General features: G+C 43.8%; 1 protein-coding gene across 2 annotated transcripts in view; it reads right to left on the reverse strand.

Annotated features, from left to right (window-relative positions):
- Window positions 1-24,799, reverse strand: part of p2rx1 (purinergic receptor P2X, ligand-gated ion channel, 1) — an 87,114-nt gene that overhangs the window by 20,319 nt on the left and 41,996 nt on the right. The window contains exons 2-5 of one of the 2 annotated variants that reach the window (XM_041197815.1): window positions 13,077-13,224; window positions 11,237-11,308; window positions 9,552-9,621; window positions 2,275-2,371 (exon numbers count right to left, since the gene is read on the reverse strand). In XM_041197815.1, the coding sequence (XP_041053749.1) occupies window positions 2,275-2,371; window positions 9,552-9,621; window positions 11,237-11,308; window positions 13,077-13,224 (387 nt within the window). The remainder of the gene's footprint in view (window positions 1-2,274; window positions 2,372-9,551; window positions 9,622-11,236; window positions 11,309-13,076; window positions 13,225-24,799) is intronic. The other variant, XM_041197816.1, reaches the window with a different exon arrangement.

Consider the following 24,799-nt stretch of genomic DNA (forward strand, 5'->3'; position numbering starts at 1 on the left):
CCTTTGACATGGTACTGCTGGAAATCTAGGTACAGCACATCTACTGGTTCCCCTTTATCCACAGCACATGTGACTCCTTCAAAGAACTCCAATAAGTTGGTTAAACATGATTTCCCTTTCACAAAACCATGTTGACTCTGCCTGATGACCTTGAGCTTATCCAAGTGCTCTGCTATAACATCTTTAATAATAGCTTCTAACATTTTCCCTACAACAAATGTTAAGCTAACTGGCCTGTAGTTTCCCGCTTTCTGTCTCCCTCCCTTTTTGAATAAAGGAGCTACATTTGCTATTTTCCAATCTAATGGATCTTTCCCCGAATCTAGGGAATTTTGGAAAATTAAAACTAGTGCATCAACTAACTCTCTAGCCATTTCTTTCAAGACCTTGGGGTGAAGTCCATCTGAACCTGGGGACTTTTCAGCTTACAGTCCCAACATTTTTCCCGAGTTCCTCCCTCCCTTCCATTTCCTGATTTACAGCTACTTCCGGGATGATATGTGTGCCCCCTATGGTGAAGACTGATGCAAAATACCTGTTTAAAGGGAGAGTATTTGAGTATGAGTCGGTGTGGCTTGAGTATACTTGAGTGCATGTACATATTTGAGTGAGAGTATTTGCAACAGCATTTGAGTGTGTGCGTCTATTTGTGTGAGAGTGAGAGTATTTGAGCTTGAGTATATGTGAGCATTTGACTGTGTGTTTTTTATCATCCCTCATTGCCCTCTGAACAAGGAGTTGAACACATTGCTGTCAAAGTCACATGCAGGTAAGGACAGCAGATTTAGAGCATTAATGAACCAGATGGGTTTTTACAGCAATTGACAAAGGTTTTGTAGTCATCATTAGACTTTTAATTCCAGATTTCTATTGAATTCAAATTCCACCATCTGCCATGGTGGGATTTGAACCCAGGTCTCCACAGCATTATCCTTGGTCCCTGGATTGCTAGTCCAGCAACAATACCACTACACCATTGCCTCCTCCCAATGTGTGTGTGTGTGTACATATGTGTGCATGTGTGTCTGAGTATTTAAGTGTGGGTGTATGTGAGTGAGTATTTGAGTGCATGTGTGTGTGTGTGTATGTGAGTGAGTATTTGAGTGTAATGTATTTGAGCGTGTGTATGTGTGCATGTGACTATTTGAGTGTGCTTTTGAGTATTTGAGTATGAGTCTGAGTATTTGAGTGATGATAATGTGCGTGGATATTTGAGTGTGCATGTGTGTGCATGTGTGAGTAATTGAGAGTGTTTGTGTCCATGTGTGAATATTTGAGTGTGTATGTGTGTGAGTATTTGAGTGTGTGTGTGAGTATTGGAGTGTGTGTGAGAGTATTGGAGTGTGTGTATGTGTGTGTGTGTGTGTGAGTGTAAGTATTTGAGTTTGTGTGGTTATATGTGAGTGTGAGTGTGAGTGTGTGTGTATGTGGGTATTTGAGTGTGGTTATATGTGAGTGAGTACTTGAGTGTGTGTGTATTTAAGCGTGCGTGTGAGACTATTTGCATGTATGTGTCTGTGTGAGTATTTGATTGTGTGTGTGAGCATTGGAGTGTGTGTGAGAGTGTAAGCATTTGAATGTGTGTATTTGAGTGTGTGTGTGTATGTGAGTATTTGAGCGTGATTATATATGAGTGAATATTTGAGTGCATGTGTGTGTGTGTGTGTGTGTGTGTGTGTGAGAGAGAGAGGGGGTTTGGGACGGTGTGTGTTTGTGAGTATTTGAGTGTGTGTGAGTATGAGTGTGAGTAAGTGTGTTGGTGATTATTTGAGTGTGAGTGAGTGTGTGTGTGTGTGTGTGTGTGAATAGTTTAGTCTAAATGTGTGAGAATTCTTGAGAGAGTGTGAGTGTGTGTGTGTGAGTATTTGAGTGTGTGCATGTGAGTATTTGCGTATGTCTGTGTGTGTGTGAGTATTTGGATGTGTTTGAGTATTTGAGTGTGTATGTGAGTGTGTGTGTATGTGTGTGTGAGTATTTGAGTGTGTTTATGAGCATTTGAGTCTGAATCAAGTCTTCTTGTAGATGGCACACATTGCTTCTACTGTGCGTTGGTGGTGAAGGGAGTGAATGTTTAAACTAGTCTGAACACAGGATCAAAAGCCTAATAACTTAAAAAGCTCACTATGGCCTCAGCACAAAATATTTCTTTGTGCTAAATTTCTTTGGGGTGCTGTAAACAGGAAGAAAATAGATGTGGTTTAGATGCCAGGAAGATATTTCTCTCTTGGGAGCAAGACAAAAGTTGCAATAGGCCTGGAATCAGATAACCCTTACTTTGAAATGATGTGATCATTTTCAGCTGGGCACCATCCAAAGATTTCACATGTCTTGTTTCCTTCAGCGTTGTTCCGACATTTCCCATTCATAATGCCTGACAAGGCCAAAAATTCCCATAATTTCAGTCAAAGAGCATACATTGTGTTCTAGGCATCATGTTTCATTTGTTTATTCTGCCTTATCTCTTAATAATTTTTACATTATCCTCTATTTTTAGTACAATGTGTAGTTTAACACTCTTGGCTTCCACATTCCTCGGCTGGGATGGGGGGAGGGGGGGTTTCTAGTCTCAGTCAGTAGCTCTGATGGGAGAACAGTGAATCTCCAAGGGAAATGGCAGAGAGATGATTACGCTGCTCTCCTGTGATTCCAGGAATTTTCTTGTGAAATTGCAGTTTTTCCCTTACAAATGCAAACAGTGAGGCGTTAGTTCCCACCCCTGGCCCTGGAAGAGCCCTGGTGTCATAATGGTGGCAATCAGTACACATGCGGACTGGTTTCCACAAGGGCTAATGTGGGTCCCGCCAGAGGTGTTCAAGGAAGGCAATTGTCCTGGTCTTCTCCCCAGGGCTTGTACAAGGGCTGGATCAGTGCACTGCCAGATTAGTGGGTGAAGGAGGCTGGGTATACCCTTCCTACTCCCACTTAGAGCAAAGCCTGGATATGGGCTGGGCAGGTGCCAGAGGTGTTCCTAAAATAGTTCCCATGGGCTAACATGACCATCCAGGATCACAGTGCATGGAATTTTAAGGGTCTATAAATAGGTAAAATTTGCTAGACGGTGAAGTCTCCATGTTCTGCAATACAAAAGCAAAATACTGTGATACTGGAAACCTGAAATAAAAACAGAAAATGATGAAAGGTCATCGACCTGAAACATTGACTACTGCCTGACTTGCTGAGTATTGCCAACATTTTTAACCCCCATGTTCTGTACCATCCCTGTGTTAGCCTTCTCCTGGTCCTAAGACAGTGCCATGAAAAGAGCCTGAATGAATGACTTTCTTTTTTCCCTTTAGCAACATAGAAACAAGAGTAGGCCATTCAGCCCCTCCAGCTGTTCCACCATTCAACAATCCATTTGATCCATCTGCATACCCCGAGCTAAGAAAATTCTATCAATCTCACTCTTGAAAATTTCAATGGAACTTCCCCAGCATCCACCATCTTTTGGTGAGAGGGTTCCAGGTTTCCTCTCCCTTATAGTGTTGCCTGATTCCATTCCTGAATGACCAGATCTAATTTTAACACTGAGTCTCTTTGTTTTGAATTTCCCCACCAGAGGTTTCTCTGAGTTGACCCTATTGAATCACTTTATCATTTTAAATGCTTCAATTAGATCACACCTCAACATTCTAAAATCAAGTATATACAGACCAAATTTATGCAACCTGTCCACTTAATTGAACTCTTCAAGCCTTGGTATCATCCTGGTGAATGTGTGCTGCACGCCCTCCAAAGCCAACATATCCTTCTGAGGTCCAATATCCAAAACTGAATACAGTACTCCAGATGGGGTCTGACCAAGGCTGGACATAACTGAAGCATAACCTCCAGCCAAAGTCCATTAACCTGTTTGATTACCCTGAATCATTAACTCTCCATGGATGCTGCCTGATGTGTTGAACATTCCCCGCATTTCCTGTTTTTATTTCAACATTCCCTCTATCCCTTCTTCCCAACCAATTACCAAACCCTATCACAAAGTTACCTCCAATCCCATGCCTTGCAATTTTTTTCCAGTTATAACAATGTAGGTGCCTCCTGAATTTCCATCTTGACAACACTCACTCCCCTATGTGCTATTCTAATTGTCTCCTCAAATAAACTCAACTCCATTACTCAGATGTAAAATATAAGTCAGACAAATAGGAAGGGAAGAGTGCATTTATGGTGTGGTGCACACTGCAGGCCTGAGTCAATGGCAGTGGGGGTACCAGGCAGGGTCCCAGGTCAGGCAGCTGGGGGAGGGGTGGGGGGATGGGTGTGGGAACTGTCTCACGTCTGGGCAAGGTGACAAAATCCAGGTGGGGGTAGAGGGTGGAGAGGGCAGAGGGATGATTGAGTAGGGTCTGAGTGTATTAGTTGGGGGGTTAGTGGGGGGGGTGGGGGGGGGGGTAAGGCATTTGATACTTTGGAGTGCTTTTAATGACTTTGAGCACTTTTGATTACATTTGATGTCAAAGATGGCAATGAGCACTGCTGACCACAGGAAAAGCCCATTCCAAATTGATCTTTTTATGTTTATATTGAGCGCATTTGAACGCAAAAGTGATGTCAACATTTTCGGCAGGGCAGTGTCTCTGGATCATTTACCCAGTAAAATAATTGCTCCTCTCCTATATTCAATCAATAGGGTGGGCCTTTAATTGCTAACCCTGCCCCCTCCTCATTTCACGCCGTGGTATTGATAATACTGGACGCCAGACATAATGGTTTATGGACGTTCAACTTTCCTAATGAGAAAAATTTGGATATAGTTCATTCTTTTTGGACCAAATGTTTCGCTGGATGTTGATGAAGGTCTTTCTGCATTGAGAGGTGAATTGTTTTATATTTCAGCTTTTCTGCCTGTGTGTGTACTCTGACATATCTGAGCAAACTGTGTTTCATCACTTTGCAGCACTTTACTATAGTTACAAACCACAAACCACAATGTTACCATGCAACCCAGTGCTGTTCTCTGGTGATAGGATGAATCCAAGTGATACATCTTAGACTGCAACAATTGCAAGCTTTCTAACAAGATAAATTTTAGACAGCATATCATCCCAGGGTCGATTATCTGATCCTCAAACCCTTCTCAGTTGTCACTACATCTGACATCAAGGAGAGTTATCTAGAGGTTTATACTGAAATATTAAAAGAATTTGTAGCTAGCAGTCTGTATTTTTTCCTCCTCCTTGCTGGTGTGCTGCTCCCCAAGCCATTTATCGAGAGTTGCCTTCGCTGTGCATCGAGATAAGCTTTTAGGGCTGGTACAAAGTGGTTTGGCCTCAGTTATTCATTTGACCCACATATATAAACAGTGTAGGGCTGGAGGTTTCCTGGAGATAAGTCAACTCCTGGAAGTAACTCAAAACCTTTCAGGAGCTGCTCCATTGACTCTTGCCTCATCCCCTCCACTTTTGGCATTCGCTGTTTTGCCACTTTCTCAGCAGCTGCCTAAAACAGGTGCTAGGACCCTAACATTACAACAGTGATGGTGCTTCAGAAGTAATTTAATGGCTAGAAAGTGCTTTTGAACATTCTGAGGTTATGAAGGATGTTAAGTAACTGGAATTCTTTTCCTTTCTTACATATGGAGGGGACCTAACGTCTGTTTTGGTTCTCTGCTCTGACATTGGTTGCTGATCCCACTCTATTTAGCATCCTGCAGTATGGCCTCACTGTGTCACCTATCAGTGCTGTCAGGTCAGGAGGGGCAGAGACAGCCTGTTCCCACTTCACCTCCCCATCTCCAGGGACTAACAGTCACTGCTGGAGAGACAGGCGGCCTGATGTTGATTCTTTCCACTGGGAAAGTTGTGCAGCAACCATTAGCTCATCCAGATTATTGCGAAGAGGCCTGAGGCCCAATTTCAGGCTGGCGTCAGGCCTCTCAGCTGGTACGAGTGCTGTCCACATGCTGTTGTTTATGGATCTGAAACACATAACCAACTTCCCACTCTGAAAAGCTTACACAGAAGTGGTTAGTGTAGCTCATCAGCTGTTATATTGTTTATAAAGAGCTAGAACTAATTGTTAAGTGGACATATATATCTTGGGGTGCCATATTCACTGTCACACTGCAGTAATGTGCCAAACAACAATGTATCAGTCTACTAGCCACATGGAGACCAAAAAGAAATACACTTGATAAAGCAGTATTTAGAGTCTAAAGTGATTATTTTTAACATATGAGAAGGCATAACATGGTGGCAGCGGGATGTTTGTGAGTGAAACCCCAAACATTTTAAACAAACTTAATGCTGAATTGGATTGAAAAATTAACCTGAATTAATGCCAGGGGAAGAGAGAAATACTGAGTGAATCGCACAAAAGTTAAATGGCTGTTGCAGCAATAAATACACAGCTCTAGCCTATGATGAATGGCAGGCTGATAATCTCATAAAGGCATTTGAGAAATTTAAACAAAGTGCAGACTGACATTTAGTAGCCTTGTAAAAGGCACTAGCAAAGAGGAAAGGGTCAGCTACATTCTGTTGTGAGTAGGTGAGAAAGGGTTAATTTGTTTAATAACTGGGAGCTGAGTGAGGATCACAGCAGAAACCCAGACAAAACTTTTGAAAAGTTCAGCACACTTCTCCCAGCAAAGCCAAATCATAGGAACTACTGATATGAATTTCAAGGCCCGTGGCGGGAATCAGATGAGCCTGTTGACATTCTTATAACAAAATTGAGTGGAGAATTTTCTCCCCGACGGGGGGGTTGTGCAGGGGTGGGTGCGGACGGATGCGCAGCCGATCGGCCCAATTAAGGCCCGCCCAGAGTGATGTGCGCCCAGAAGTGCTGAGCACTCCCTGTGCGGGCAAGGGTTGCCTGAGTTGGGGCCTGCGCTGTTTCGCACATGTGCGCAGAAGAACACAGAAATCTCCTGAGGCGTAGAGGTGCCCCAGGGAGATTACTTTCACTTATATAACATTGAATAAAGGTAAAAAAAAATTTAAGGACATGTCCCCTCAAGTGAAACTGTCACATGAGCTGGGGCATGTCCATTAATTTTAATAAAAGTTTTTCACTTTAAAACCCTCATGAAATCTCATCCCTCCTGTGGATGAGGTTCCATGAAAAATGTGAAGGCCACCTGGGCTCTTTGCCTGCCCGCCAACCTTAAGGCTGGATGGGCAGCTCAGCTGATTGTTTTATTGGCTTTTTAAATGGCCTTTGACAGTTCAGCGAGTGCGCAGCCAACTCGGCCGTGCGCCCGCCAAACTGAAAATCTAGATGAAGCGCAGTGACATCTGGACACACACCCGACATCATTGCGCATCATTTTACGCCTCTGTGAGCATGCCCTGCCCCCATTCACCGAGCCGAAGATTCTGCCCTGAAAAATGCAACCATGAAATGTAAATTTAAGGCCACAGATGAAAGTCTGCTAGATCAGTTCATTTGGGGCTCTACACATCCTGAAGTGAACAAAGATTTAATTGGAAAGGATGAATCCACAATATTGCAGACTGTAGTCACTGCTAGAGCACATGAAGCCACGAGTAGACAGGTGAAGATGTTGACTACCTAAATGACTAACTTTCAGTCAGGTTAAGAGAAAGGCAGCAGGGTGGATGCAGTGAAACAGCAACAAAAGAATGGACAGCACACAGAGAGAAAGGTGTGCAAGAAGTTTGGAAATCCATCTAACTGGTAATGTCTAAAAACCTTGGGCTTCAATATATAATAACACTTCAGTGAATGATCACCTCTGCTAGCTGTCTCATTGACATCTCAGTGTCTTTATGTGGACAAGCCTGGCCTGTGTTGATATGACTGAGACTAACATTTCAATAGCTGGTGCCCAGTGCTTAATTAGTGAGGTCTCCATAACAGTGTCTACAGCTGTCCCTGTTGATCAGTCACAGAGCGCCATTAACCAGATCACAAAGTAATGATTTCAGAAATGGACTTAATATCGATGTTTGATTTTTCAAAAATGGATAACAAATCATGAGCACAGCATTTACCTCATGAAAGGATATTCTTTGCATTGAGGGATTAGATCAAATAAAAATGGTAATTTTTAAACTGTTTTTTGGTGGCGGCTAATTGCTAGGCCATGTCCTGTGCCATCATCTCTTACGGCTGTCCAATTCCCTAGAGGGGCCCTAGAACAGGTGTTAGGCCTCTCATTAGCATGCGTAAGGGGTTGAACACTTATTTGAGGCTCCTTGAGGAACAAGACATTGGCCTAGGAACTTTCCAAGCAATGATACCCATTTTAAGCTGGTAAAGTGGGCCCAACAATGCCCAATTTCTGGGCCCATGCTTGTGAGTTTTCAGTTGCAATTACAATAGCCTAGTAAGCCACTCAGTTCAAGGGCAATTAGGGGTGGGCAACAAATGCTAGCTAGGACTATTATTAGGGATTTCTTCTTCATGCAGTCTGCGATCAACAAATGGAATGGACTCCCCCCCCAACCCCCACAATAAAGGGCTGGAGACAAAATCCATGGAATCGTCTAAGCTCCTGCAGCCAGGAGCTGAGGGGTCTCAGATGGGCCCAGTGACCTTCTTCAGCTATAGTTATCTTGTGGTCACTCGGACCACTGATGTGTCAGAGGCTGACATCCTCTGAGTTTCTTTCCATTGTGATTTACTGCACGGATACCACTCTTTTGCATAAAAGCTTTAGAATCTGGGTAAGTCTGAAGGGCAACATCTTGTTCACATCATTTAGTCCTGAATTTCTGTAGGGTTCTTTTGATCATCTGCTGTAACCTCAGTGAAGGTTGGCAGAATCCCTGTCAATTCAGTGTAAATGGCCAATATTGGTTGTTCCTGACTTAAAGTGAGATGATCCAGAACTCTCCTCTCATGTCCTAACTTGCACCAAGTCCCGTTCACCTATTTCCCCTATGCTCCCTGGCCTACATTGGTTCCCAGTTGAGGAACACATCGATTTGAAAATAAGCTTGAGAATTTTAATTCTCATGCTTATTTTCAAATCCTTCCATGGCTTCAACCCTCCCAATGTCTATAGCCTCCTCCAGCCCCACAACCCTCTGAGATATCTGCGCTCCTCTAATTCTGGTCTATTGAGCATCCCCAATTTTAATCACTCCCAACATCGACTGCTGTGCCTTAAATTCTGGAATCCCCTCCCTAAATCTCTTATCTCTCTACGCAACTTTCAACCTCTCAGATGCTCCTTGAATCCTACCTCTTTGTCTAAGCTTTTGGTCATTTACTCCACACTCCAGCGAAGTGGCTTTGGGATACTTTATTACGCCAAACATGCTATATAACTACAAGTTGTCATTGTTTATTTTTCCAGGGCTTCCACCAACCTCTTGTCAATCCCTTACCCCTGAAACATCCAGACATTTGTCTTTAGTACCTGTGTTACACTTTACAATTGAAAAAGATAAAGTTGTAATGATTTTGATGTATGATTCAGCTGGGAAAGTCTTGCAGATCACTTGGTGAAAGCACTGATTCCCTGTGATGTTATTTATGTGGAAAGGTGATTCAGATTTTTGAATTTTGCAATTTCAATAGTCAGGTTGTTGACTGACTGGGGAAGAGCTCACGGTTGATGAATATTGTTGTTTTACCTTGTCCGTATCGGCTAAACACTCCTGCTGCGCAGTCACTGTCAGATTCACACTTTCCAGAACTTTGGTGCTACAGTAAAAGCAACAGAAGAAATGACAGCTTACTATCATTTAATTTATCAATACCCAGTCTGTGTAAATCATACACCCTCCAACCAGAGCTTGGCTTCAGATGTGAGCCTTGGGCTCAGTGAGTAGTACTCTCATCTTTGAGTGAATGTTATGGGTTCAAGCCCCACTCAGTGACTCAGGTATCACCTGACTTGAGTGTAGGACTGAGGGAGCTTGTATTTCCAAAGGTGTCTGTACTGGGGCAACAGAAGTTACACCCCATATCAGATCCACTCCCAATGTGGTTACCATAGAATGTTTGAGCTCTATAAAAATGCTGCTTTTCATAGTTTTTATCTAAAACACTTGGAGTGATGTTTTTGTGGCTCATCTTCTGGTGTTTTTAAGAGAACAATATCCACGTACATGTTTTAATGTAATAATTCAAATATGTGAGTCTGGCCTATCCTTGTCCAACCTTATGAGGGATAATATACAGGATCATCTTAAGGGGGTGTGACCCTTATTTGTGTAGGTCATGCTGACTAATCTCTTTGAAGAGATGACAAACCCTCACAGATAGGACAGATACAGTGGATGTTATTAACTAGATTTCAAGAAGGAATTTGACACCCTCCCACATAATAGACCACTTAATAAAGCCATAGGATAGATGAACATGTATTAACATGGATTGGCAGAAGATTGGTTGGTAGACAACAATGAGTCGTGGAGCATGGGCTGGTATTTGCTGGCAGCCAGTTACCAGTTGAGTGGCACAAGGCTTAGTGTTGGGGCAGCTGTTGTTTAGAAATTTTATAACTTATTCAGAATAAAGAATTGTGTCCAAATTGTCCAAATATGTAGATGATGCCAGATTGAGAGCAGCGGCAAGTGATGCATATCAATAATATAAATTTAAAATGAGCTTGATAAATTCAATCAGCAAGTGGAGACATGGAAGATGCAAGCTAATACAGTAAGGTCTAAACATTGACAATGTTGATCGTGTGCTATATAGGAAGATAATTGATGTAGGATCGTAGCAGCAGAGAGAAAGAACAGGGAATGATGTATGAAGAAAGATTGCCAGCCCTGGGTCTCTTCACTTTTGAAAAGAGGAGAAAGGGCACATGATTAAAATTATGAAAGGTTTGGACAAATTAGAGTTTAAGAATTTAAACACAAAGGGTCATATTTAGAAATTAACGACATCAAAAGAAATGAGAAATGCAAGAAGAAGGTTACACTGAAAGGGTAGTGAATGTGTAGAACGGGTTACTGACACAGAACATGGAACAAGAAACCTTAGTGGATTTCAAGAAGGAACTAGACTGCTTATTCTCAACAGATGGAGTTCAAGGTTATTAGAAATGCACTAAAGGAATACTGGGGATAGGTGGGCCAAAGGCCTTTGCCTGAAATTGTTACTATGCGGTTAATTTTAACCTGACCCATCGAAGGTGCGTTTGAATTAAAGGTCTATTTTACCCATGGAGATCCATCCAGTGTAAAATGACCAGGATGTAAAACATCCAGACACAAACCCACCTCAGCCCCTGCAGGTTAGGTTCAAGTTATGCCCTATGTTACCGATGGAGTTGTTCATTGGGAGGATATCCAGTGCAGCTTACCTGTGCACAGTGTGTCAAGGTCTGATTCGGAGTAACAATGTAATTGGTCATAATTACAAAGGAGTCTGATCCCTAAAAAAAGGAAATATAGTTACATGGTGAAGGGTCACAGTGAGATGTTTAATTAGCCCCCCCCCCACCCAAACCATGTCTAACACTGATGTGTTAATCATTCCCAGTCGCTGATTCAGAATTCCAGCATTCGACTTGGTTAATTGAAAATTATTTTATCCATTCTCGGGCCGTGGGCATTGCTGGCACCACTGGCACTTATTGTCCACATGGTTGCCCTGAGAGGATGGTGATACAACTGAGAGGCTTGCTAGACCAATTCAGAGGAAAGTTCAGAGTCTTGGTGTTGGGACTGGATTACAGATGGGCCAGACAGGGGGAGGGAAACAGATTCCTTCTTTAAAGGGCATAAGTCAATCAGTTGGATTTTTACAACCATGGTGACTTTTACTGATATCAGACTTTTATTTCCAGATGTTTTAGACTAAATCAAATTCTCAAAATGGCCATGGTAGGTCCAGTACACCATTGTTTCCATGTAAAAATTTATTTAAATATGAAAGGGTGTGAAAATGCAGCTTCAAAAATCACATAACAAAAACCTTGTTTATTTTCCTTCCTCTTTAACTTTCCCAATCAATTCTTTAATGTTTGTAATGCCCCACCCGTGCTCCCAGTCCAACAGACTGAACAATCTAGCAGAAATCCAATCCCCTGGATAAATTTAGGCCATGCTCCATTTACTGGTTAGGGTGTGTTTTGGGCGTCAGGTGCCCTTAGTTGAAATGGGTGAGAGATTCACTGATGGAGGATGGGTTGAAGGGCATTATCCCACTTCCCCAACCTGGGGGCATTATCAAGTTCACAGCAACTCCAGGAAACCAGGCCAGAACCAGGTGGATATGGGGTAGGAATTTAAATACCCACACATTTTAAACAGATGTTTCCAGGTCCTTGGTATTTGGGCTTTTTTGTGCCTATTAGCAACATAGGAAATACCAGTTAAGGAAAGATTGAAAGGAAATCTACCACCCTACTAATCACATGATATAGCAGCAATGGACTTGTTGACCAGTTATGGCAACCAATCTCTATCAATTATATCATTGTAAATTGTTTATCTTTTTCCTCTAGCTCAATGTCACCAATGGGAATCCTCTAAACTGATGTGTTTAAATGCAAAGCAAAATCTCTAGAGGATGCTGGCAGATTGGACTGACCACTCAGGGCCCCAACCACACAGGACCCCGACCACCCAGGACCCCAGTCCCCAGTCAGGATGCTGACATCCCAGGACACTTACCCCCTAGATATTGACCTCCAACACCGCCCCCCCCGCCCCCAACCTCAATGCTGATCTCCAGGTTCTTGAACATAACACACTGGCCCTGTTCCTGATCCCTAGGACCCTGACCTTCAGGACACTAATCTCACCGGGACCCAAACCCCAGGGTGCTGACCGCCCAGGAGCTTGAACGCCATGACCCTGACCCCTCTCCAGGATCTAGACCACAGTACCCTGACCCCCAGGACACTGACCCTCCAGACCCAAACCCCTAGAACTCTATCCACCACCCCCACAGTGCCCCACCCTCCCCAACAACCAGACCATTGACCCTTAGGATACTGAGTTCCCAACACCGAAGTCCTCCCACTGGGACCAATGCCCCAGAACCCTGAACCCCAGGAGTCAGAGGGAATTTGTATAAACCAGTAATTTGACAACATTTTGAGACTGTGTGGAGTTTTGGGTGGCCCGTTATAGAAAGAATAATAAGGCCATTTAGTTCATCATCACAGGTTCCCTTCATTTCTGGATTGATCTTACCCATGATGGGAAGGCATAATCAACTGCATCCAAGATCTTGGGCCCGATGTTGGAGAGGTTGGTGAAGCCAATGCCTTTCACTTTAACCGAGACAGAGCTTATAGTGGTATCCGTGGACTGATAACCTTTCTCATAGATGAAAACCCACCTGCAACAGAAGAATGAAAATGGAATATTTATTCTTTCTAACACCCCATCCCCTTCAGTAAAGTATACATAAACAATGATGGACAGGAAAAGACCCATTTCTCCATCCAATATGTCCCACACAATTTGTACATCATGATGTACAGACAGCACACCCCACTGAAAGGTGAGAAACCAGATAAAAACCCAGGCTAATTAGGGGAAAAACAGCTTCTCCCTGGCATTGGAGGCAGTTTAAAAGAGATTCACTAGGCTGATTCCTGGGATGAAGGGGTTGACTTATCAAGAATGGCTAAACAGGTTAGGCCTTCATTCATTAGCGTTTAGAAGAATGAGGGGTGATCTTATTGAAACGCACAAGATTCTGAGGGGTCTTGACAGGGTAGATGTTGAGAAAATGTTTCCACTAGTGGGGTATCTTGAACTAGGGGGCATAGTTTCAGAATAAGGGGACACCTATTTAAAACTGAGGTGCAAAGGAATTTCTTCTCTCAGAAGTAGTGAACGTCTGGAATTCTCTACCCCAGAGAATTGTGGAGGCTAGATCACTAATAGATAGATAGATTTTTGAAATATTGGGGAGTTGAGAGCTATGAGGAGCTGATACGAAAGAGCAGTTGAGGCCAGGGGCAGATCAGCCATGATCTTATTGAATGGCGGGGCAGATTTGAGGGGCAGAATGGCCTACTCCTGCCCCTATTTCTTGTGTTCTTATATTCTCCAACCCCTTTGGGCCATTTAAAATAGTCCAGGAGATTACTCTTGTCCTGATTAATGTTTCCAGATACTTACATACAGAATTTATATATGGACTGAGTTATGAGAGGCCAGTATTAGAGATCCAGTGTTGCTGGGACCACTGCTGTTTGATTGGTATGAACCAGACCCCAGTGACCCTGCCTCAAACAAAAGTCATCTCATTGAAGTATTTCCTATGGTAGGCTTAATGCACAGGGTATGGTGATAGCATCACTGGTTATAATTTCAAATTGTCGGACACCAGCACTGCTGACTACCCTCAAAGATCCAACATATTTTTGGTGAATGGAAGCATCTTGGAGGCAAGGTTGACAGTTGGCTTTCCAATCCAAGGGACAGCGTGTGCAAATAAATGTCTGCCCCTTTGAAAGCAAAGGGACATCAGAAAGAAGACACGACACAATTTCATTGGACAGACTGTTTGTGAAGCCATTCTAGCTATGGCTCAGGTGTAGCAGTCTCATGAAAGTCACCCAAGGTTGTGGGTGCAAGTCTCAGTACAGAGGTTTGAGCATAAAAATCTAGGCTGACACTCCAGTGTGGTACTGGGGAGTTCTGCACTGTCAGGTGTGCTGCCTTCCCGGTGAGATATGAAACTGAAGCCCCATCTGCCCTTTGAGGTGGATGCAAAAGATCCAGTGACACTATTTCAAAGAAGAGCAGGTGATCCCCAGTGTCCTGATCAATATTTACCCCTCAACCAATATCACTAACAACAGATTATCCGGCCATTATCACATTGCTGTTTATCGGAGCTTTCTGTGCATATATTTACTGCCGTATTTCCTCCATTACAACAGTGACTACACTTCAAAAGTATTTCATTGGCTGCAGAATGCTTTGAAATGCCCTGTTAGTTATGACAGGCACTATATAAACAAAAGTCAGTCTTTCTTTCGCCATCAGGTACTTCAGCTGCATTATGGAGCTTCAGCCTATTTAGCCTACAGGCAACAGTGGCCTATTGACCTAATGTACATTCTAGATCCCCATTCCTTATGGTGCTTGAAGCACATCGGCAGCTGTCTAGATCTCAGGCTGCAGCATTTGATAATGCAGACCCCGGATACCTGAATCATCTTGAGGTTCAACTTTAGCATAGTTGATCCTGCTAAGTAACTTTTCCAAATTATTCCCACTGCATAGATAATATATAATGACACCTTGTGTGTGAGATTGAATATTGGAGAAGGGCTTAGATGGTGTGTAGCTCCTTTTCCAGTTTTGGTGCATGTGGAACATAAAAAAGGATGAAATGTGAATTTGTCTATCATACCAGTCTCTTCCACCTTGTTCACTGTCCCAGGATAGACTCTACCATATCCATTTCATCTGCTCATTGACAGTCCTGTGGAAATGCTCCTTGACCCCCAAAGTATAGGAAATTCATCTGCTCTAACACCACACAAAGGTCTGAGAGCAGAGATGATACGATCCTAGGGTTTCCAATGGCTGTGTGCTGATGCTTCAGTGCCATGGAGTGGGCAAGGTCATAGAATTGGCTTTGATGTCAGCTGCAGCTCAGTGGGTAGCACTCTCACCTCTTAGACAGGAAGTTGTGGGTTCAAGCCCTGCTGCAGGGACTTGAGCACAAAAATCTAGGTTGACACTCCAGGTAACTTCAATGCGAGGTAAAACTGAGTGGGTTGCTGAAGATATAGCTGCTCTCAACCTGTCATTATCCTGCTGAGCAGATTAGGTTCAAATTTCCCACCTTGGGTTAAATGTTGTCTTGGTGCAATAGAGTAACAGGATGATAGTGATTGACAATCCATCCAACATCTTTTTAATATTTACTTCTGTTAACCTCATTGAAGATAAAACACAGGAGAGATATAATCAGGTTGCTGATGGTCTACCACCCCTTTCAAACATCAAGGCCTACTTTCTTGTCTTTAGCAAACTCACTGTGTTGATAAGTGACGATAAAGGCAAATGTGGGCAGGAGTTGCCAACTTGGGGATAGAAAACTAACCAAAATAAGAGAAATAAACCTAGAATTGTGCTAAGATTGTTGTCAGCTCTTCTGAGATCATGAGGTCCTTTGCTTCCCCCAGCCAAAACCTGATTTAACAGATCATCCAGTGGGTGGCATCTGACAACTCAAAGCAACACCATGTATCTGTGAAAAAAACATTCTTAATTACCTTGTGCCAATCCTCAGAGTAATTGAGGCAGTCAGCTGGAGTGTCAGCTATTGATTACACTTACTACTGTGCTCTTTGATGAGGTGCATTTTTCTCTCAGCGCTATGGTGTACAAGGCTCTTAGCAGCGTGACTACAGTCCTCATTAACACTGCGATGCTACACAAATATCAGGAGTCCTCCTGTTGGAACACACTGGGACAAAGCTCCCGTCAATCCAACTGGCTGCTCAAGTATGGAACTTGATGCCAATTAACATTAAATTATCAAGTCGCAGACATTTATAAAAAGACTGCAAATTCTCTGGGAAGTGCATAGTGATAGGTAAAAATATTTTACGGAATGGTTCCCCCCACCACCCCATCACCCTTCAGCTCCTGCTGGCCACAGCAACCACTAACCCCAATACGTTGGGATTCACTCTTACCTCAGGTGCTGAGGTTCCCACAAGCTAACCTTCACTTCCTACATGACCAGTGCACTGTCACAAAGGACCTCACAGCTAATTAATTACTTTTGAGGCTCATGCATTTATAAAATTACCATCCCAACACTAAGGAAGATGATATTATCCATCACACCTATGTTCCCTGACCTACATTGGCTCCCGGTTGAGAGATGTCTCCATTTTCAAATTATGACCTTTATTTTCAAATCACTCAATGGCATCACCCTTCCTTATATCTCTAACCTCCTCCTGCCCTACAACCCTCCAAGAAACCTGCACTCCTTCAAATCTGGTATCCTCTGTATCCCCAATTTTCATCACTCTGCCATTGGTAGTTGTGCCTTCAGTTGTCTATACCCTAAACTCTCGGGTCCCCTGCCTAAATGATAGTAAAAGGGTCTGGCACATAGAGGTTTAACATGGGACTGAATACAGTACCACCCACACTGTGATGTAAGAAAGCACATGGCCCATACCTCGAGTAGTGTTATGCTGGACAGAGCCGTGTGTAGAAGCAAGCATTGAGACAGCTCCAAGCTTCGATCTTTGCAGCACCTACGTATATAATTGCTAGTAGTTAAGATATATTTACTATTGAACTACCTAAGACTACGAATACCTTAATAAGATCTACCGAACTATTCCTAACACCTTACAACATAAACCTCTCCAACTCTCTCTCCTTATTTAAGCTGCCCCTTAAAACTTACTTCTTTGACCAAGCTTTTTCTCACCTGTCCCAATATCACTTTAGATGGCTGGGGGTTGAATATTATCTGATAACACTCCTGTGAAGCACCTTTGGATGTTTCACTGCATCAGTGGCACTATCTTGGTGCAAAGGAGTTGTCTCACAAGGAGAGGTTGGACAGGCTGGGTCTGTATCCATTGGAGTTTAGATGAAGGAGAAGTAATCTTATTGAAACATAAGATCCTGAGGGGACTTGACAGGGTAGATGTTTCCCCTTGTGGGGGAATCTAGAACTAGGAAATAGTTTAAAAATAAGGGGTCTCTCATTTAAGGCATGGATGAGGAGAAATTTATTCTTTCAGAGGGTCACTAGTCTGTGGAATTCTCTTTCCCAGAGAGTGTTGGAGGCTGGGTCATTGAATATTTTTAAGGCTGAGTTAGATAGATTCTTGACTGACAAGGGAGTCAAAGGCTATGGGGGGATGGGCCAGGCAGGGAAGTGGGGTTGAGACCACAAACCAGATCAGCCATGATATTATTGAACAGTGGAGCAGGCTCAAGGGGCCGAATGGCCTACTCCTGCTCCTAGTTCAATATGTTCATATGTACATAAATGTGAGTTGTTGTTGGTGTTGTTACAGTCTGGAAATTCAGTGGAGATTGTCCTGATCTCTGCTGTGCCTCTTTCCCATTTCTGCCTTTGCCCTAGAATGGTGGCAGGAAGCTGCCATTGTCCCTGTAGGGTCTCAGGGTCCACATCTCATACAGTGTATTGAGAAAGGACAACTTTCATTCAAAATTGCCCAAGCAATGTTTGCCCATAGGTGTAATTTTCATAATCTGTTTGGAAATGTAATGAGAGGAGATTAAAAATGCCTGGTGAATAGGCAGATTACAGCATTTGTGTCTGCAGTGAACATATCAAACACTGCAAGGCATACTCTGTATAAATAATGCATCACCCCTGACTACATTGTGTGGGTATGGGTGACCAGTTTAGCTGGTGTGCCAGCATCACATGGGCTGGCAATTATCACACAATAGAAGTATTGCACAAAGCATCCCAACACACCAAATAATGAAATCTGTCCCGGGTGGAATCAGCATTCTGGGAGCAGAGCCTTTGTTTTACAGAGGCTACCAGGCACTCGTAAATCTACAGAGCTCAAAATCAAGGAAAGTATGTTACATATTTATAAATCACTGGTCAGGCCTTAACTAGAGTAGTGTGTCCAATTCTGGCACCACAATTTAGGATGGATGTCACAGCCTTGGAGCGGGTGCAGAAGAGGTTTACAGGATTGATACCAGGGATGAGGGAAGGTTCTTGTGCCTCTGAACCAGAATGTTCCCAGTTGTGTCGCACTCCAGGACTTGTTAGTCACAGAAAAATCCAGCCACTGGTACAGACAAGCCAGCCTGTATTGTGTCAGTCCCAAGCCAGATAAATGGGCGGGGGCGCACTTAGTGGCAGGAACGGCATCCAGCTGTAAAACCACCCAACAAATCCAAAAGAAAAATGAGGGTTGATATGAATGGAGATGGAGAAGGGCCAACAACCAGCATTATGGCCATCTTGTGTGACACGGAAGAAGCCAAATGAGAGCGGTAACAGGGTTGAGGGCCTTCAGTTAATGTGGAGCCACTGGAGAAGATGGGGTTGTTGTCCTTACTGTAAAGAAGGTTAAGGGGGGTCTAATCGAGGTATCCAAAATCATGAGAAGTTCTGAGGACACGGAATTAAAATGAATTGCAAAGAAACCAGAGGCGAGATAAGGAATAAATGTTTTCTGTGAGGTGTAATGATCTGGAATGCATTGCCTGAAAGGGTGGTGGAAGCAGTTTCAATAAGTTTTAAAAGGAAGTTGGATAAATACTTGAACAGAACAATTTGCAGGGTAATAGGGAAAGAGATGGAGCTTGGGATTAATAGGACATGATGGGGCTCCTTCTCCACTGTGAAACTCTATAAGTCAATGTCAAATCTAGTATGGCATATCAAGAAGTGAGGTAAGAATGACTGCCCTTGATATCAAGACCACATTTAACCAAGTGTGGTATCAAGGAGCCCTAGCAATCCCATTGGAATGAATGGGAATTAGGGGGAAAGCTCTCTACTGGCTGCAATTATACCTGGCACAAAGGAAGATGGTTGCGGTTGTTGGAGGGCAATCAGTTCAGTCCCAGGACATCACTGCAGGAGTTCCTCAGGGTAGTGTCCTTGGCACAATTATCTTCAGTTGCTTCATCAATGACCTTCCTTCCACCATAAGGTCAGAAGTAGGGATGTTCGTTGATGGTTGCACAATGTTCAGCACCATTCGTGGCTCCTCAGATACTGAAGCAGTCCATGTCCAAATGCAGCAAGACCTGGACAATATCCAGGCTTATCAGTAGCAAGTAACATTTGTGCCATACAAGTGCCAGGCAATGACAATCTCCAACAAGAGAGAATTTAACTATCGCCCCTTGATGTTCAATGGCATTACCATCACTGAATCCCCCACTATCAACATCCTGGGGGTCACCGTTGACCAGAAATAGAACTGGATTAGCCATATAAATACTGTGGCTACAAGAGCAGGTCAGAGGCTGGGAATTCTGCAGCATGTAATTCACCTTCTGACTCCCCAAAGCCTGTCCACCATCTACAAGGCACAAGTCAGGAGTGTGATGCCTGGATGAGTGCAGCTCAAACAACACTCAAGAAGCTTGATGCCATCCAGAATAAAGCAGCCCGCTTGAATGGCACCTAATCCATCACCTTCAACACTCACACTCTCCACCACTCTTGCACAGTGGCAACAGTGTGTACTATTTACAAGACGTACTGCACAACTCAATAAGCACCTTAGACAGCTCCTTCCAAACCCGCTACCTCTACTACCTAAAAGAACAAGGGCATCAGATGCATGGGAACACCACCACCTGCAAGTTCTCCTCAAAGCCACACGCCATCCTGACTTGGAAATATATCACCGTTTCTTCACTGTTACTGGATCAAAATCCTGGAACTCCCTTCCTAACAGCACTGTGGGTGTACCTACACCTCATGGACTGCAGCAGTTCAAGAAGGCAGCTCACCACCACCTTCTCAAGGGCAATTAGGGATGGGCAATAAATGCTGGCCCAGCCAGTGATACCCAAATCCCATAAAGGAATAATAAAAAAAACTGATTTGTGATCAATTAATTGAAAATACTTCAAATCCACGAATTAGGGAATGTTTCCTCATGGAGGATGAACTTTGGAATAAAGCCACGACCTTGGCAGTCCAAATCAAATACTGCTTTGCTTGTTTTGAAGAGGTTAAACAGAAATGCATCCTCAGACTCAGGGTCACAAAACAGCTTATCGACGAGCTCAAGTGCAAGGGCTACAGACAAAGGAACCTCAGCAGCCCCATCAACACGTGCCCCAGCACGGTCAGATACCTTCAAAACTGTGCCCAAATGGTGGAGGTGCCCATCAGTTCCAAATGCCATGTCCAGCTCGAGGGAAAAAGTGTCACTTAGTCTTAAAGTGGAATCAATGTGCAAAGGTGTGCAGGAGGTCAAAGAAAAGAACTTCATCAGTTCAACATGTGGAGGAGTCTCTTCCTGACAGTGAGGTATGACATGTGTATACCAGAATGAATGGCAAAGCACCAGGTCATTTTAAGGAGCGCTCAGTTAGATTGCAGGAATCTCAGTGTCACTCCTCATTGATATAGGCACTAAAGTATCTATTTTGAATGACAAAATCGACCATCTTCATTTTTCACAACTTTCTGTCACTCCTGCAACAGACACGGATCAAGCTTGCAACACTCATTCTGGTTTTACGAATGATAGCAGTCCCAACACACCACAGAAGCATCATCCTACAGGCATGTTATACATAGCTAAAAGCAGGGGCCTTATGGTGGTTCAATAAGTTTCGCTTCAATCTTAAGATCCCACAGGATCACATCACACAACGTGATTGATGACGCAGACTGGACACAACTGCATTCTTCCTTATTTACTGGATTTGAGGAGATTAAGGGGCCCTGCCATGCTCCTCATTTGACACATCAATTTTGCCAGTTTCACAAAATTTGAGGCAGTTGCCATTTGCAATCCATGCTGTAGTGTTGGATGAGCTGAAACAATTTGAAGCTGATGGTATCACCGAGCAAATCAGCCCATCAGGGTGAACATCAAACCAAGTGTTTGCATGATGCAAAAACGGTGACTATGCATCAACATTAAGACGGTCATCAAAGTAACCATTACAGACAAGTATCCACTTCCTACAATCCAAGAACTATCAGCATCATTCCACAACTCCATAGTCTTCACAAAGCTCGACATACAATGAAGTTATCCTTAGATACCACTGGATTATTCTGAACTTACCTGGATGAGTGCCACTAATAGTGCAAAGCTGATACCTTACAGCTTTTGTTATTCATGAACCATTCAGTACCATAGAATGCCATAGGAACTAAGTTCAGCACCTAAGCATTCCAAAAGATCTTCGGTTTTCTCAGGTGTTGAGGAGAGCTCAACCTATTTAATGATGCCGTTGTCCATGGAAGGGACAAAGAAGAACAAAAGGATATTAACTCAAATGCAATGTGATGCTCCACAAGGGCAAACGCACATTCATGGCACCCGAGATTGACTGGTAACACCTGAGCAAAGCCCACACACAACAACGCCAAAGCCAATAATGCGCTTCCAACTCCATGCAACATGAATGAGTTGCCAATGTTCTACTGTGCTATCATCTTTTATCATAAATTTGTTCTTAACTACACAGAATTGACGGAACCTTTTCGAAAGATATGCAATGGGAATGGACAATCACACAGCAAACAGTGTTTGACACGTTAAAGGTGATAATAGCATTTCCACCAGTCCTGGCGATACGTTAAAGTTGAAGATAGTGTGGTAACCTGAGGTGCAATACACCTTGAAGAGAATATGAGTAGATTGACCACGTGTCTGTTATCCAATCATTGTGTAGCGCAAGCTACAATGTTAAGAAGTAGTTTAGATTAGGGTCTGGTTTGAGAAGCACACATGGGGCAGAATTTTGCCCTTGATGGGCGGGCGGGCCCGACTGGCTCAGCGGTGGGTGAGCAGCCGATCGCCAGCGCCGAAATGGGTCCCGCCGCCATTTTGAGTGGGCAGGCCAATGAGGGGAAGCACTATGTACTTCCTGTGTGGGGGGGTGGGGGGGGATTCCCGAACTGTCAAAGTGCGTTCTTTCACACGCATATCTCCCTGAGACTAAGTGCGGTCTCAGGGAGAGCGCTGAAAGTTCCATAAACCTCAAAAATAGAATAATAAAAAAATTATTAACATGTCCCCCTCATGTGACAATGTCACATGAGATGGGACATGTTAATAAATATGACAAAAACTTTATTAAAGATTTTTTAAACAGACATGAAACCTCTTCCCACCAGTGGATGAGGTTTTATCAGAAGCCCGCTGGGGCTCCTGGCCTGCTCGCCAGCCTTAAGGTCTTTAATTGGCTTAATTATCCTGTCAATGGCCTCAATTGGCCATTGAGAGGTCGGCGGGTGGACAGCTGATTTGGCTGTGCCCCCGCCTTCCTGAAAATTTAAATGGGCAGGATGATGTCAGGTGTTCCCCCCAATGTCATCCTGCGTCATTTTCATGTCGGCAAGTGAGCCCCACCCCCAACTCACTGTCGGAAAAATTCTGGCCATTGTGTTAGTGCTCTGTTATCTGTGTTAATAAACAGCATGTGCTTCATCTTATATTGGTTTCTGCACCTGCTGCATCTTGATTACCAACTCACTCACCAGTAGATAGGCAAAGCAACGTGATGGAAGGAACATAACAACTAGCGATGAGGCAAAACACGACGAGCCGACAACACCAAAGAAAGCTGTGAAAGTTAGTCATAAGTAAATCAGCCATACTTTGCAAGGTGATTGTAAGTACTGCCTTCATCATAGTTGTCGAAGTTATCTCCCTCCAGTCTGCCACAGTTTGGTCATATCAGGCCACTGATGACTGGTCACATTATATTTAACGCCTCGTGTTCCTCTGCCTGGCCAATGACATATCGGGGAAGGAGAAGAGGTGAGCAATCCTCTTATCGACATGTGGCAGTAAAACATATGGCCTAATTCATAGTTTAACGGCACCCAATGCCCAAGATTCCAAGAACTTTGATGAGTTGGCAACTCTTGTGAAAAGCCACTTTCAGCCAAAATCCTTGGTAACAACGCAGCGTTTTAAGTTTAATTTGAGATGTTGCACCCCTGGAGGGAGAGTTGTTTGCTATGTAGCAGCCTTAAAACAATGGGCAGAGCACTGTGAGTTTGGGACATCAATTAATAACATGTTAAGAGACCGATTAGTATGTTGGATTAATGAAGATCCCATTCTAAAAAGGTTGTTGTCAGAAATGAATTTAGACTTCAGCAAGGCGCTGGAGTTGGTGCTCGCAATGGAGAGTGCAGTCAGGGATTCAGAAGCAATCAAAGGAGCTCAAAATGGCACCGTCTTTCACGTCAGGAGAGAAGCACTGGTTAGAAATGTTGTGGAAGTGCAGGGCTCTGAGGAAGGGCAGTAAACAGCTACCATTAACAGACCAGCAAAAAGCAATGGTTTAACTAAGAAAACCCACAGCAATAATGGCAGAAATGGGGCAACACTGTCCGGCTTTGGGGGGGTAGGGGGGGGTTGGGGAGGGAAGCGCAGGAGCACTTGGCACGTCATAACATTCAAGGCTATGGGCCAAGTGCTGGTAAATGGGATTAGGTAGGTAGGTCAGGTGTTTCTCACGTGTCGGTGCAGACTTGATGGGCCCAAGGGCCTCTTCTACACTGTGTGATTCTGTGAGCGGGCGTGGGTGGGCGGCCCTCCGATCTGTGCCCCCAGTTGAGGGTGTACCGTCATTTTTCGTGGGCGGGCTATGTGCTCCCTATGTGGGCGGGGAGGGGGATTGCCAAATGAGGAAGTGCACTCTCCGATCCCCCAGAGACTAAGTACTGCCTCAGGGAGATCAGTTCCGAAAGTGAAAAAGTTATTCTGTCGAAAATTTCATTAACCATCCATGTCCCCTCATGTGACAATGTCACATGAATTGGGGCATGGACATAACTTTAAATAAAAGTGAATCTTAATTTTTTAATTCAGTCGAGAAACCTCATCCCGCCTGTGGATGAGGTTTCATGCTATTTCAGGTGGCAGCCAGCGCTCCCGACCTGCCCGTCAACCTTAAGGTTGGACAGGCAGGTCCACTAATTGGTTTAATTGTTTTTTAAATGGCCTCAAGAGGCCATTAACAGGTTGGCAGGTGCACAGCTGGTTCATCTGCACCCCTGCCAACCTGAAAATGGAAATGAGGCGGTGTGACGTCAGGAATTCCGCCCGACTTCATCCCGCGTCATTTTATGCATCGGCAACTGGGCCCCGCCCGCCCGCCCGCCCCCCCCCCCCCACCGCTCGCTGATGGGAAAATTCTTCCCACGGAACCGGACAGCCTGCAAGCGAATGACAATTTAAAAGAATCGAATGTTTCTA

The sequence above is a fragment of the Carcharodon carcharias genome, chromosome 10 (genome assembly GCF_017639515.1).
Source record: "Carcharodon carcharias isolate sCarCar2 chromosome 10, sCarCar2.pri, whole genome shotgun sequence".
NCBI classification, from domain to species: domain Eukaryota; kingdom Metazoa; phylum Chordata; class Chondrichthyes; order Lamniformes; family Lamnidae; genus Carcharodon; species Carcharodon carcharias.